This window comes from Rhinolophus ferrumequinum, chromosome 3 (assembly GCF_004115265.2).
Source record: "Rhinolophus ferrumequinum isolate MPI-CBG mRhiFer1 chromosome 3, mRhiFer1_v1.p, whole genome shotgun sequence".
NCBI classification, from domain to species: domain Eukaryota; kingdom Metazoa; phylum Chordata; class Mammalia; order Chiroptera; family Rhinolophidae; genus Rhinolophus; species Rhinolophus ferrumequinum.
The window spans coordinates 28,635,466-28,652,678 of record NC_046286.1 but is presented as its reverse complement, the minus strand read 5'-3'; the positions used below and the strand labels follow the sequence as shown (position 1 = coordinate 28,652,678).

The 17,213-nt window shown below is 33.1% G+C and overlaps 1 protein-coding gene across 1 annotated transcript in view; it reads left to right on the top strand.

Moving 5' to 3' along the window:
* The window catches only part of EYS (eyes shut homolog), a 136,792-nt gene that overhangs the window by 72,886 nt on the left and 46,693 nt on the right, over positions 1-17,213 (top strand). Inside the window, 2 exon segments of the mRNA XM_033103634.1 lie at positions 6,607-6,804; positions 7,694-7,838. Coding sequence (XP_032959525.1) covers positions 6,607-6,804; positions 7,694-7,838 — 343 coding nt within the window.

Here is a 17,213-nt window from a genome sequence, read left to right as displayed (position 1 = left end):
CTGTAAATACCACATAAACACAACATAGATCAAGAAATAAAATATTGCAAGCATCCCAGGAATTGTCTTCCTATTCCTTCCCTGTAATTATCTCCCCCTTTCTCCCAAAGGTAAAGACTATCCTGAATTTTTACAATTGTTTTGTTCTCCTTCAGTAGCTCTTTATACGAATGGAATTTTGCAGTGTATTCTCTATTCTCTCTAGATATCTTTATTCATGTTTGTGTGTGTGTGAGAGAGAGAGAGAGAGAGTCATCTATATTATGTTTAGTTTAGCTTTAGCTAAATACATGGCTGTGTGATTTTTGATGTATGAGCATGTCAAAATGTATATCTATTCTACTTATGATCAGCATCATTTAGGCAATTTCTAGTTTGCGCCAATTATGAACAATGCTACTATAAGCTTATCTGTACTTGTCTTGTTGCTCCTTTGTAGGGATATATACATACTAACATACATATGTATGTGTAAACATGTATACATATGAATGCATATATATATATATATATATATATATATATATATATATATATATATATTCTAGTCATGGTTCATACTTCTGTTAAATGTTAGTAAATAACACATTGTTTCCAAAAATATTGTAGCAATGTAAGAAATGTCCTTTTGCTCTATATGAACACACCACTCTGCCTGCTACCCATTTTTAATCTCAGCTACTCTGGCAAGTATGTAGCAGCATTTCCTTTGGGTTTAATATTTTTATGTTTGCTAATAATATTGAATGTTTATTGGACATTTGATACCTTCTTTGGTGAAGGGCCTAGATTTTTGTCCATTATTTCTAAGTATGTACTGGGGGTGCCAAAACAATGTTCACATTTTAAGAGATATTATCTATGTATTACTTTTTGAAGTTGAATTGAATTAGGGTAGCAATGTGTAACATGACATTCACTCAAAAGATGGCATTAATCAAATGAATGCTAGCGTCATTCATTGTATCACAATTTTAATACAATTTATTCCTTTCTTAAAACATGTATACGTGTTTTTTGGTTTTTTTTTTGGCACCCTCTGTATATAATTTATGTATTTTTATTTGTTTTGTATGAACTCCTAACTCTTAATATGTCTCCTGAATTTGCTAGTTATTAGTGTTAGAAATATTTTGTCCCATTCTCTGGATTGGTTTTCACTCTCCAAATGGTGTCTTTAAATAAGTAGACGGTGTTGTTTTTAATGAAATTTTAAAGATTTGCATCATGTCTAAGGAATCGTATTTCTGGAATTTTTATTGTTTTACCCTCCACATTGAACTATGCAATGCGACTGAATTGATGACTCTTTTTATGAAATATGAGATAGGGCTTAGGAAATTTTCTTTTGTTGATTTTTTTTTTAGTATAGATATATAATTAATTCAGCAAAATTTACTAAAATGGCCATTCTTAAAACTATTCAAATTCATTTTCCTTCAGATTTATAGGCTCTTATTTCTATTGATGTGACTAATTGTATTCATAGATTTTCTAAATATTTTCAGTCTTAGAATGGACCTTACTTGGTTGTTTTTATTACTACTTTTCAATGTTATTGAAATTTAATTGTTCATATTTTATTTAGGATTATTTTATACTTAGTCATGAGACTGGAATTTAATTCTATTCTTAGTAACATATTTGCTATCAACTTTAGAATAACTTTGTAAGATGAGTTGGAAGATTTATTTTTTTTCTGCGCTCTGGAAATATACAATCCAATACAGAGTCACTAGCCACTTATGGCTATTGAGCACTTGGAATGTGGCTATTTCAAGTTAAGACATGCTATAAGTTCAAAATACACACTTTCCCATTTTGTATTTTAGTAACTTAGTATAAAAATGTTTAAATACAATATTCATAATGCATGTTTTACACTGATGATGTTTTTAAATAATTTTATTTTGGATCTATTGGGTAAACGAAATCTATCATTAAAATTAATTTCATTTATTTTTTTTAATGTGGCTATTAGAAAATTTATAATTGCATATGACATATATTTCTCTTGAACAGGGTTGTTCTATAACGTAATGAATAGAATTTTACATTCTTCACAGATTTTTAAAGATTCAAGTCCCAATGATCTTTTCAAGGATAGTTCTGGTTACTTTCTTTACAAATTATATTTTATGTTATTGACATATTCAGCCATTCTTTATTTATCTGTATTAATTTTGGTAAATGTCTTTTAGTTTTAAATTTTCAGTAGCATAGAATTAAATATTCTCTTATGTATTTAGTCACCTTTATACACACACACACACACACACACACACACACATATATGTCACTATTTTAATATTCTTAATATCAAGTAGATATATTCTCTCATTTTTTGGTAAGTGTTACCAAAGTGTTCAAGGTTTTACTTTTATTTTTAAAGAAACAGCTCATGTTTTGATTTATTAAACTATGAATTGTAGATTTCTGTCCTATTCTCCTTCTAGTAGTATCTGTGGTCCAAACATTGGTGATTGCCCTATTTTTCATCTCTTCTTTCGAAATACTTTTTTAATGTGTGTGATTTCATTTCTCTGTTTTCTCAATTTCACTGAGAAATATCCGTTTGTCTGCTATTGAGTTTTGAGGTGCATTCAGCCAAAGCTTAAGCAGATCCCTGTTCAAATCTTTAAGGCTTTGATGAAACATGAATATGAAATTAACTTTATAGAGACTTTTATCTGCCATTCAGTAAGAGATACACTAATTGTTACCTTGAAGCAGGTACTGTTAGTATTAATGACAGATCTCTTTCTCACTTGTTTTTTGTTTATACCAATTTGCTGTCATTGCTCCAAATTAGTTCTCTAATTGAAAATGTAGAAAATCTCTCAATTTTTAAATGAAAACTGTGGCTGATAGACAGTACTTAATCTCATATATACTAACATAAATTTGTACGCTGGGGTGTGCAATTGATGCACTCCTAAATTCTGATTTGGATTCCACCACACGTTTCTTCCCATACCCTAACACAATGTTCTAAGAACCTTCTTGATTTCTGCCTTCTGCTACTTATAGTTTGGGGATGTGGATATATTTGTTTTAGTGGTAATATTCATTTGCCCTTATGTACCCTTTGTTTTGTTCTACACATAATGTATATGCCAAATTCAGTCTTGCATATTGTGCTTCTTGCAGAGATGTTCCTCAAAGTTTCTGATTCATGATGTAGAGTTGGTATATTTCTTGAACTATCTTCCATGTGCCTCTGCTATCTCACTTATATTGAATATCTTAGTCAGCTCAGGCTGTTATAAGAAAAATGCCATAAACTGGGTAGCTTATAAGCAATAATTTATTTCTCACTGTTCTGGAGGCTCAAAGCCCAAGCTCAGGGTGCCAGCATGTTCAGATTCTGCTGAAGGTCCTCTTCAGTTGCAGACCGCTTCGCTGACTTCTCCTTTTATCCACATGTGGTATCCTCCTTGTATCTTTTGATTAGAGAGCAGAGAGAGGAAGCAAGTTCTCTCAGGAATTTTACAAGGACACTAATCCCATCTATGAGGACTCCATCTTTATACCTCCTCTAATCCTGATTACCTGCAATATGTCCCACCTTCTAATGCCATCACATTGGAGGTAGGGTTTCAACATATGGATTTGGGGGAGACAGAAACATTCAGTCTATATCAATGGGTGTAACGGCAATATATAATTCACAAAATTTCTAGATTAATTCCAATAAACTGTTTTAAAGAACTGTCTATTTTTGTCAAATAAGTAATGCAAAATAACACAGTCATTCTCATGCAGTGACATACCCGTACAGTGTACATCTGCTTTCATGATGTAATGGTAGAGCTGAATAGTTCAAGAGACTCTGTGGCCCTCAAAATCTAAAATAACTACTACTTGGCTCTTTAGAGAAAGGAAAAATGTCAATCCCTGCTGTAAAGGCAAATATTAGGTATACATCTCCTTACAATATGCTCCGGATTCAATCCTGCTAATGTGAGTGGAAGAGCAGAGTCCTGAGCACCACACGTTAGAAACTTAACCCAGTCAATATTTGTAACTGTTAAAATTTCATATCGTGCATGGTTGAAATGAAATTAATAATATGAGAGTAAATTCCCTGAAATAGTATTTGTTAAGGTATGTATAAAATGAATAACTTAAAATAGTCATTTCAGTTTTCCAAATTATCAACACATAAATGAATATTGAGTATTCGTATCAAATATCCTTTCTTAATTTGAAGCGATTCTTCATCTTGCCAAAGTCTTAAAACTGTAATCAAACACGAGTCACACGTTTAGCTGACTTTCTTTAATTTACTTGTGTTTGCTGCTTATTTCACTTTTATAGTCCTCGAGCACAGCTCCTAACAACCATTTCTTCTTTCTCTTCCCATAGGAATGAAAGGCAAATTACGCTCTTATTTGGTGATGGCTTTGTGTTGCCTATCCTCCGGGTATAATAGCTTCATTCTTACATGAAAGTAAACTAAAATGAATTTACGTGGATAAAATGTTCGACTAACAGCAGGGCTTTATTTTATGCAGAGTTGCTTTAGAAAATTTTGACACTTCATTAAAGGATTGACCAAAATAGCTTACTAAAATTGTATTAAACCATAGCAGTCTAAAATGATCTTTCATTTATTGTGACTTTTTATAGATATATGCACCTTGTTAGGATAGCAGAGCCAGTTTTATAGAAGCCCCATTATGATTTTCATTATAGTAAAGTTTACTTAGATGATTTAATAGGATTTCTTCTTAAGTATCCTAGTTTAAATTATTTGAATTATGTGTGTTATATGGGTATGGTTGTTTGTGTGTTGCTTTTATTTATCTTTCGATATAAAAAAATAATAATCACTTGTTTTGTGTGGGTCTCAACCTATCAATGACCAATGTTGTAATCGGACTGGACCTTGGTGTTCTTATGATTGGAAGATACCCTCCAGCGATATCATCAGGAAACTTTGAAAAAAAGTAAAAGCTTATTATTTATAATATCTGGAAATTACACAGCACACCTTGGGCCGCACAGGGAGGCCATTGGGGGAGAGAGAGAGAGAGAGAGAGAGAGAGAGAGAGAGAGAGAGAGAGAGAGAGAATGGGAGTCCAGAGCCCTGGGATTCTGTTTATATCTGTTTGATCATAGAGTTTCCTGGGCTCTCTCTTTATTGGTGAATTTAAAGCAGAAGAGCAGGAATTTAAAGCCTGGGGAAATGAGAAACAAGTGGCCTAAATGGTCTGTTATCAAAATCAACCAAGATCTCAAAAACAAAAGAGCCTCAACCAAAGTGGGAGGTGGCCAGCTCTTTATCTACTTGTGTGGTAGGCAATGTGTTTATTTAAGATAGCTGTCTTTGAAGTGGATGCCTCTTTGACATGGATGCATTAGCAATCAAAGCTTAAGTCAGTCATACTTGCGTTACATTAAAATAATAATAATAATAATAATAATAATAATAATAATAAAATGGCAGAGCTTATATTACTGATACCTGGCAAATTGTTACTTCATCATGAATACCTTCTTAAAAATGGCTACTTGTTTATTTATGCTATACGCTCTCTCACTATAAAAAAGGTACTGTACTGATAAGAGTAATCTCACCATAATTTTAAAGCATTCTACTCCAGGACGACAACCCTTCCCCATATTTCTAACTTATTCCTTCTTGGATTACAAATTATATGAATTCTTCATTTTTTAAAGAACCAAAATACATTGAATCTTTATCATATATTTGTTGTTTCTTAACCCCTTATGACATCCATTCTTTCTTACGCAATAAATTATATAGTCCTTCATTATACTTCCCCACACCTTCAAATTTCTTACTCATGCCTTTCTCCGTCGTATGCCCCCTCTACAAAATCCCAAACCTGTTGTATTTATCTCTACTTATTCCACACCTGCACAGGAACACCTTAATTTTTTGCAGCCTACCTGTAACCATGTTTCCTGGTCTCATTTTAAATGAAATTCAGTAATTTCAAGAAATTCCTTATAAATCGACCAGAAATCTTAGTAACTTCCTCTAAGATGTACATTCTTTCTCTCAATATCCTCAACACACACACACACACACACACACACACACACACACACATTTTCACTATATGAAGTGATGAATGTTAACTGGATTTGGGATGATCGTTTCTCAATATTTACATATATCAAACTATTATGTTGTACACCTAAAACTAGTATACTATTAAATGTCAGTTATATCTCAATAAAAAAAGTAAAAAGTGGAAACAACCCAAATGTTCATTAACTGATAAATGAATAAGCAAAATGTTACATACATTGTGACCATAAAAGAGCTCTGCTTTGGGTCATGGAAATGTGCTAAAATCAGATAGTGCTGATAGTTGAATCATTTTATAGAGTTGCAAAAGTTATTGAGGTATATATTTGCAAAGGTTGAATTCTTTGATATACAAATTATACAATGAAAAATCTGTTGAAAAAATATTCTGTGAACTATAGAGATTTTTTTCTATAATGTATTTCACTCCATATCTATATCTATCTATATACATATCTATATCTATATATCTATATCTAGCTGTATCTATCTATATCTATCTATCTATAATTTTTTTTTTTTTATGATTGTGATCTTTTAAGGTCCATTCTGTGAAGAGTCAATGGAATGCTGTGTTTTTCCCTGTTGTTGGAAAAGAGGAATTTGTCAAAATAAAAGTTCTTCTTACATTTGTGAATGTCCAAATGGGTTTCTCAATCAAGACTATGAAATTTATGGCAATCAGTGTTCATCAATGCCATGTCAAAATGGTGTTGACTGCACTGACATTGCAAATATAAGTATGAATCCAACATACAAGAATGGTTTTAAAATTTTTTTTTACCATTACCAAACTATTTCAAATAATAAAAACTATACAAATAATTGAAGTTTTCATTAACATACTATAATTTTTATACTCAGGAAAATCCGAGAGAATACTTGTTTATTTTAATTTTTCTCATTTTAAGTAGAAACCCCAATTTTAAAAACAGTCTTCAGTTTTATTTTTGCTCTTGCACCAGAATTCTCCCTTGTGAACAATGGAATTTTGTAAACTTTTAATTTTTACTTTCTGCTTTTTAATGTTTTAAATTATTTGATTATGTGATATTCCTATATTCTAACTTTTAATTTAACATTTAAATAAATACTATAAAATAATTTCATAGTTTCCACAAATCACTATATTTTTATTTTAATAATCATATTTAAATTTATAATGTGAATTCATATTTATATCTCAAAGCCTTCCTTATTCACATGTCTGGTGTCATTCTTCCTATCAACAAGGCCTTCAGCGGGAGTTATCAGTAATAATCCTGAATATAACTACTCTGTATGGCTTGGGCGTACAGAATGGGGACTGGGTTCCAAGATAGTTAGACTGACACTGCATGGCATTTTAAATCTAGTCTTGAAAGCCAGAGAGCATCACTTTCTCTACAGTCAGAGCTTGCTTACATTCAAGTTGGGAAAATACGCGTATAGTCCCCAAATCTCAATTAGAGGAGTATTGAATTTACATAGTAGGCAGAATGTTTGAAATGGAAAACATTGTTGTGGCATTTTGGAAAATAGAATCTTCCACATTGTTTCACAGAAAACTTCTACATGTTTATGAAAATAATTTCTAGGTATAGTCTTTTCATTATCTTTGAAATATCTAAAAACTTTTATAGAAAATAGTTTTTAATCTTTCCTAGGATACCACATGTATCTGTTCACCAATATTTCCAAATGAGCTTTGTAAGAGACTTCAAACAACACAGAAGTCATTTCCTTGGAAGAATAATGTCACATGTATGAAATATGAGAAAAATTATCATTGTAGGTATAATTGATTAATTTCCTATTTTATTAAATAAAATACACAGATTTTAAAGCCATGTGGTCAAAAGAAAAGTGTAAATTTTACTTAGTGGAATATAATATTCTATTCCAAGTTAAAGCAAACCTTTTCAATGTGTTTTTTATGGGTTGTTTGTTTGTTGTGGTATTAATTTTAAATAAATATTTGGGCATATAGTTGTAAAACATACATTGTTTTATAATGGAGATTCTTTACGATAACTAAATAATATTTGAAGGTCTAGAAAAAAAAGATAAGTGTTAACTACCCACAGTATTATTTCGATTATACAAATACAATGTTAATATTGTATTTTGAAAGTATAGAGTAACCATCTTTTCGTTAAATTTATAGACTTCAGCTAATAGTGTTCAGTTAGGGTCTGTAGGCAGACATTTTTTAGGAAACAACGCTTTATTTAAACAAGAATTCGCTAAAAATTATCCATTTGTAAATGACAGAAGTGACCTAGTTATCCGGGCCTATAATTTTAGTACATCTTAAATAGCTTTATAGATACTTTCTCACCCCATTAAGAAGTACAATTTGTTCTCTTCACACTTGTTTGATTTTTATCTGACTGCTTAAAATAAGTTCTGTTCGGCATTATTGAAGGGCAGTAAATAGGCTCAAATTTCAGAATATTCATAAAAGGAGAAAATTAAAAGCTGTGGTAAAGGGAAGTCTTAAAATATATTGAAAAGAGACGTAGAGCATGCAGACATAGCACAAATGCACAATGGACAAGATTTTCATCATTTTGAAAGAAATCTAAATGGAAGTTTAAAAAACGTAAAGATTTTTCAATGTGACATTTTCAAAAGCAAATGAATTTCATCATTAATCAAGATACTGAAAGATCTAACCTACCTAGTCAAATTTATGCATATATTCAACTTACATTAATTCTCTAATAAATCCAATTATTATCCTTATAAAAATACTGACTTTTTAATTTATAATGTCTAGTTCGCAGCTAGACTAGTATATTTGTGAATCTATTTAGAAAAGTGGTCAACATTAAAAAAAATGTATAGCATTAGATAAATATAGGTAAACATTCACACATAATATTTATTTTGTTTTATTTCTATAACATTGTCCCCTCCTTTGGGAAAATTAGACTCCTGATTAATAGAAGGTAAACTACAAGGAAAGTAACGGGAACATAAAAGCAAAACTGCTACAACAAGGCAGAAATAACACATAGTCTAATTTGAATGATGAGTGAAAACCAAAGCCTCCAAAATCAATAAGAATGTGGTAAAAATTTGGAACACACAAGCAGAATTTCCAGTCCTCAGCCACTCCACTCCCCAAACTAACCACTGACAGTCAAACAAATTGCTAAGTCTGACTCAGATGAAGTAATGGAGCTATAGTCAATATAAATTAATAAAGCATGAAGTTGAAACAATGACGAAAAATTAGTCTTGAAGTCTATTTTTCTTTTCTCAAAGGAGATTAAGGGAATCATTGAAAATAATACGAAAAATAAAAGCCCTTTTACTTAAATACCTTAAAGTTAAAAATGTATTTGTGCATTGCTATCTTAGAAGGTATGTTTTTTCTAGATCAGTAATTCTTACACTTTTGCTGCCCCAGACTTTAGTTGTGCACTAGAATCTCCTGAAGGGCTGTTTAAAACACAAATAGTTTTGCCTTTCCCTGGAATTTCTAATTCAGTAAGTTTGGGTTGGGGATTGCAAATGTGCTTTTCTAACAAATTCTCACCTGAGGCTGATGCTGCTGAGCTGAGACCATACTTGGAGATTCACTGATGAAGGCGGGCTGAACTCAAACAGCATCAATGCAGAAATCCTCCTCTACCTTTCCTATTGCTATATCCACACCCCTTAAAACAAGCATTTACTCTTCTATTGTGAATCTGGGAGAAAAAAGTGTGGGGTTAGGAAAGGAGTAAAATAAAGAGAGGAGGATATAAAGTCGATATCAGTTTTTCCGTTTGACCATATGGACTAGCTCTAAACCCCTGTGATTACATGAGAGACTAACTGAAGCAAAGTTACCTCCTTGGGAAAAACAGTGAAATGATATTTATGAGAACTTATTTGATATCTATCAAATAAGAAAAACAGTGTTAGAAAGGAGTCAAAATTTACCTGTGCATACAAACTAGCATTTGCCTTAACACCTCGAGGAATGACAGTTTTAGGTGTCTATGAACACTTAGCATAAAAGTTTTATTTTTTAATAGCAGTAAATAAGAGTAATGATGTATCAAAAGTGACATTGTTGCAAGCAGGTGGGACACAAGTAGAATCAGGTGGAACAGGATGAGGGATAATTGATATCTTTGAATTATCAGATGAGTGGAACACAACTTTGGTGATTCTTTGAAATGACTGAAGGATGTTTTCTTGGGGGTGTCAATACTTTGGCTAATCATTTGAAAATAAATGAACTTTGTGAGATACAGTTATTACAGAAAATTTTAAAAAATTATGTAGAAAAACACTTGAGGAATGTACCTTAATGTTCAAAGGAAATCAGCTAAGCTTCAGCCAGGAAACTGAAAGGGATGGCTCACTCAGAGAAATTTAGAAAAATTGAATAAAAAGACTAAAAGGTATGAAAAGGTTAAGGGGAACCAAAATAGCACGATTAATCATCCTGGGTTTAGAAACAGTAGGGACCTGTTTCCCTTCCCTATGCTGAAAAGGCAAGCTAGGAAGGCAGTTAATAGAAACCAGAACTACAGCTGTAGTATAAAACATTCTGAAATGAACTATTAACTTATGTAGATGGACGTAGATTCAGTAAGATGAACATAGATTTACTGCCAACCTACAACCTGGCTATGAGGGAGAAGAGGGAATAAACATGTGCACTTATTCTGCCACCTTCTGACCTGTTGGTACATCACATTAGTATGACCCAGGCAGAAGCCATTGGTCAGCATACCTGAGTACAGTGACAGGAAGGATCAGTGTCTCTAGAGGGTGTGAAAAAGGGAAGAGACATTCTCAGAGACTAAAATGGGTTGGATGTCTACCTTTCTATGGGATGCTGAGAAGCAGAATATTTTATCTATCTTCCAAGAGGCAGCAATTACTCTAAGTATAATTATAATATCATGACATGAGAATGTTGTGCTCTGAGTTTCATGACTCTCAAATACACAAGGACTTAGGAGCCACGTAAGCATGTGTGGCTCAAGAGTCAGAAAGGTCCTTTGCAGTGAATATTTTGAGGTATAGAGACCCTTGCCCATTTCCAGCTCTAGGGCTTTGCACAGAAATGGGACAATAAGAACCAGAGAATTCTTCTCCACTGTCATCCCTCTCTGTCTTCTAAAGTGAAAGAGGAGAGATTCTTTTCCCCCCACTTTTTGTTTTTGGCTACAGCAAATGAATTGTTTTAAGGTTGTTTGGCTTTTTTTTTTTTTTTTTTTTTTTTTTTTTTTTGCCCTTTGGTACTTTAAATAACCATTTGGCAGAAAGTCTGCACTTCAGTGACACTGAATCTCCTTTCAGAGGTTTTAAAGGAAAGTCAAACCCTACAGTGACATTAAAAACTGGTCTTGCAGCAGGTAGCTGTGCTACTGGAGGCCATCTTGTAATCATGAAGAAATCCAGCAAGGGGATTCAGCCAAAATACAAATAAGTACAGGGTCGAGAGGATTAAAAAGAGATAGAACAATGATCCAAGTCTTCATGAAGCAAGGACTTCCTCTAAATAGTTTGATCATATGGGTCAATAAATCCTCCATCAATTTAGTGTTTGTTTGAATTGGGATTATGTTATTTCCAACTGAAAACTTTCAAATTAACACACTGGAGATCTTTGTAAATCATTTATTTCATTTTATCACATATTTTTTTTTATTAAATTTATCAGTGACATTGGTTAGTAAGGTAATGTAAGTGTGCAATATTATAAAACATCATTTTTGTGTTGCAATGCATGCTCATCACCCAGAGTTTAGGCTCCTTCCATCACCATATATTTGACCCCATTATCTTCATCAACGCCCCCTGCATGTCCCTTCCCTATTGTAACCATCATACTGTTGTTTATGTCAATGAGCTTTTTTGTCTTTATTTTGTTTATTCATTTGTTGTTTTCTGTTTTATATCCCACATAGGAGTGAAATCATAGGATTCTTGTCTTTTTCCATCTGACTTATCTCGCTCAGCATGATACTCTCAAGATACATCCACCTTGTCACAAATGGCAGTGATTCATCTTATTTTATGGCTGAGTATTAATAGTTTTGCACCGTATATATGTTCCACATCTTCTTTATTCATCGAAGGACACTTGGGTTGTTTCCATGTCTAGACCACCATGAATAGTGCTGCAATGAAGATAGGGGTACATAAATCTTTACAAATAAATGTTTTCAAAATTTTCAGGTAGATACCCAGAAGACTGATTGCTAGGTCGTATAGTAACTCTACTCTTAAATTTTTGAGAAACGCCCATACTGTTTTCCACTGAGGCTATAGCAATTTACATTCCCACCAGCAGTGTATGAGAGTTCCTTTTTCTCCACATCCTGTCCAACATTTGTTATTTCTTGTCTTACTGATAATAGCCATTCTAATAGGTGTAGTTTTGATTTGCATTTCCCTAATAGCTAGTGAAATTGAGCATTTTTAAATATGTCTGTTGGCCATTTGTATGGCTTCTTGGGAAAATTGTCCAGACTGAACTCACTTTAAGTTCATGTCATTAACTTCAAGGAGACCCTTATTGCTGTGTATCAATAACACTTTATTTCCCTCCCACTTATTTGGGTAGCTATTTCACAACTTTTCATCTCACCTTGCTTTTTATTTTATTTGAGGAATAGAACGATTAGAAGATACTTTCCAAATGATTCAACAGCACATATTCAATACACCTATATCAATCCTAATATTTCACTTTTCCTCCTGTTATAATTGATGTAATGTCTGCCATCCTGTCTAAGCCAACTCCACTGCTTGTGTACTATGTATCATCCGATTTCCCCTAATATTGAACAATGATCTATCTTGAATTTTCTTCAGCTGCCACTCCATTACTCTCTATTGCTGTTCCCCTTTATAGGAAAAGCACACTTTTTACCTTCCATGTACTCATGAACTGGATCTGATCAGTATTTTCTCCCCCACCTCTCTGGCAAACTTTTCTTTTTAAGGAAACCATTATCTCCAATTGCCAATTACAAAAATACATTCTCATTTCCTTCTAACTAGATCAAGCCACATATTCTGAGACAGTCTAGCATTGTCTTAGTATTCTTAGAATATTTTATAGTTTCTGTGATGATCCTATTGTTTATTTTTTACCTCAACTCACTGACTTTGATTTTTTTATTTCATATCCATATCCATTAATTTCCTTATGTATAAGAGTGTCTGAGGTGTTATTGTGTAAATTTTTTACTTTCCTGTCTAGGTGCACTACATGATAGTCTCATTACATTCCCTGGTTTTAAATGCCTTGTCTATGTCACTGTCTTTCAAATGCATATATGTAGCCTAGATGTCTCCTCTAAAATGGAAACTAACATACCTGAGTTCAGTCTAGGGTAGAGTCTGGGATCCTCAAACCATGTTTGGTTACTCATATGCCCACATGAAATAGCTTGAGTATTGAATTAAACTAGTGTTGGATCTTAACCGGGCTACCATCATGAAGGGAAAGGGGCAAGTGATTGGAGGGGGTATGCAAGAAGTGAGTACAGAAATGGACCATGTAATTTAATTCACATAAGTAATGAATAAGAATATAATAAGGATGAGACATATTGAAGAATGAATAGGGTCAATGGGGTTGAAGAATTGTTGTGGGGGAAAAAAGGACTAGAAGGAGTTGGAAAGGGAAATTAGGTTGTAGATGGATTATTAGATATTGAAGATAAGATTAAGAACGTTATGAATATGGAGGGAATATAATTATGCATGATGCTATGGTAGTGTATAGAATACTAGAGTGGGAGTAGTTTGGGAAGTCAGGAGGAAGATTGAGATCTTTGAGTTGAGATGGTCTCCTTCTGAGAGAAGCCAAAGTTTTAAGTGGATCAACTAAGATATTGAAATAAGTAAGATTGGATTTTTTAAAAAGAAAAATGTAATGACCACGTGTGAAATATTAAAGAATTAGAATTAGAGATGATGCCCAGGAGGGTCAGCTATGAATACAATAGGAGGAGATACTGTGCAGTGTGACTTAATAACTGAGACTTATTTAAGGAGGAAGACAGGAACTGACTTTGAAGCCACAGTGAGAAAACAGGAGGACACCTACCTAATAGTCAGATCCTGAAATGTGGGGGATAAGGGACGGAGAATAGCCACCACTTAAGAGATTACAATCTAAATGAAAACTGTGTACAAAATTAATTGAGTGTAAAGATTCACAAGGTGTTGAATGACCTGGGAGCCTTTGGCTTCTTGGGTATCTGAGGTAAATTGTGGTAAGTGGTTAACCATGATAGCCTTGAAGGTAGCTCATAGTGGGGCACCTGCAATTGTTGGCATTAACTTAGGGGTGTGAGGGATTATCAGGAGTTCACAGGGCTCAATGGATAGCACTCAGAAGCTCCTGCAAGGGTGATGCTGAAGCTGCAGGACTCTGTGGGCCCCACTCATCTCTATGAGCAGTAATGTCCAGGGCACTGCAGAATGCAGCTCTGATGAGGCTTTCTAGAGTCCCTGAGCACCTGTCTGATGGAGACACAGAGATAGTGGAGGGAAAAACATTATGACCTGACATACAGGATTCTGTGTTCTTCACTATACACCAGAGTGGGAAGTGTTTGTACCACAAGAACACACAAGGGCTTTTTAAGACTATCATTGACCACACTCCTAATATTGCGCGTGCGTTCTCTCTCTCTCTCTCTCTCTCTCTCTCTCTCTCTCTCTCTCTCTCTCTCTCTCTCTCTCTCTCTTTCTCTCTCTCTCTCTCTCTCTCACACACACACACACACACACACAAAGGCACACATGCAGAGACATGCACACTTATCTATTCTAATATTTACTAATGCAATGGGCAATGTTTCCCATTTGTAAAGATTAGTATATGTATAATAGTGAACAAAAGCCTCATTGAGAAAGCTAATATGTGGGCAGCAATTTAAGTGCAGTGATGGAAGTGCAGCTATCTAAGGGAAGAATGTCAAAGGCCGAGAGAGCATCTAATGCAAAATCCCTGTGCTATTTGGGTCATGGTAATGTGACCGTGTAACTGGTCTGAAGAAAGCAAGGGGTAGAAAGCACAAGGATAGGAAACTGGAGATCAGAGCTGTTGCAGACCACGCAGACCATTTTAATACCTTTTAATTTTACTCTTAAGTAAAATAGGAAGTATTGCAGTGTTGTTGACAAATGAGTGATATTAACCTACATTTAAAAATGATGCTTTAGCTGTTGTGTTGAAAAGAAACTGTAGAGATGCCTATGTATATGCAGAGATTTGTTAGAAGCTAATATAGTAATCTAGATGGGATAAGATAGTGATTTGGACCAGGATGAGAGAAAGGACATGGTAAGAAGAGGTTGGATTACAGATAAATATAAATATCAGATAAATATAAGATATATATATATGTGGGTTTGATAAGATAATCCAGTATAAGGTACTACCCTATAAGGATATACTGGATAGGATTAAAAACAAAACAAAAAAAAGTTACATATAGTTTTCGGCCTATAGTTTTTGGCCAGAGCAACTAGAAGACAGAGTTGTAGTCATCTTATATAGTAAAAAAGCTACAGATAAAACAAATTTGAAATGGTTTGTTCCTTATCATCTGTTTTCCACACAAGAGAGTGTATGTGTTTTAAAATCATGTTATTCCCATCCACTACCATTCAATGGGTTTGTTCCCATAACATTTAAGTTAAAATATTTAAAATGCTTCTCTGACTAGCCATATTTTGCTCCTGCTTATCTCTCCACTGTACTTTCCCTTTGGTTATGCAACTTCTGCGACTTTGGTCTTTGAGATGTTTCATGAATAGATCAAGCATCTGCTGCTTCAAGCCTGTCTTTGTTGTCTCTTATCTGAATAACATTTTCCCCAGAAACTACAATAACTTGATGTTCATTTCATTCAGGGTTTTGTTCAGGTAAGCATTTTCTCAAAGATATCTTTCTTGTCAATCTTGACAAACATTCCTAAAATACCTCTTCTCAGTTATTCTCTCCATTTTAACCTATTTTATTTGTTTATTTTTATACTACTTATCACTATCTGTCATTATATTTTTATGGGTTTACAATTTTCTCCCTCTCTCATATTATAGCATACATTACAGTAGAGAATTTTGTATTTGAGTATTTTTCAATTTAGAAACTCTGTGTTCTAGAATTGAAGTGTATCATGCTAATGTAAACTACCAAAAATGCAGATCTTTTTGTCCATTAATATTATTTTAAGATTTAAAGAACTATGAAATATGAATCATTAATGTCTTGAGAATCTTAATGTCTTGAGATCCAGACTCAGTTGCTCAATTTATGCAAAAAATATAAATTGATGAAATGAGTAGTCTTTAAGCCTAGACATTTACCTATCACCATACAAGTGACAGTGAGTAAGCATATAGTTGTATTGCAAAGCTTCTGTTGTAAGGATAAGTTCTTGTTTACTTCAAATGCTTTTTTCTAAGAAGTGTAATGGGTACATGACAGTGTTGAAATTGATAGAAGTAATTCTTCATCAGAATCCCCATTTATACGCAATAAAAATAATTTAAAAAAAGGCAAAAGTGAACTACTTAAAGAAATGCTTTCTTTAAGATAAAAAGTTACCTCACTTAGAATTGTTCAAGCCCTGGGGGGAAAAAAAAATACCGAAAACCTCTGTCAAGTTTTCAAACAACCCATGGGAGTATTTCGAGATAACAGAGTCAGGGAAAACTATTTGGAGTTACTTTATAACTATCTCATTTTCGTTTCCTAGAATAGTACATAATTTGAAAGAGCTATTTCAGAGCTGGAAAATTTTAAGTAAGACTATACTCCCTATCCCAAACTGGCACTGTTGACATATTATCTTTGAAGCTAGCTTTTTAAAAAAAAATCAAGTTTACTTCCATTTCAATTTCCACTTTTTGTTTGTATTATGGAGTGGTTATTTCATTATTTTAATACATTACTTTAATAATTTCCCACCAATCATTTATATTTTAATGACATTGCACATTTAATTTTTAATTTTATTAAATTTAGGGTATTCTTGATATTTTGAATAATATTTTTAAATTATATTTAAAATATACTACATATTTAGTTTCACTGATTTTCATTTTTTTGGTGAAGTCTCTATACTTAAAAATACTCGTAATACAGTATTTCTGTATTATATGAACTACTGTATTTCTTAAAGTGCTA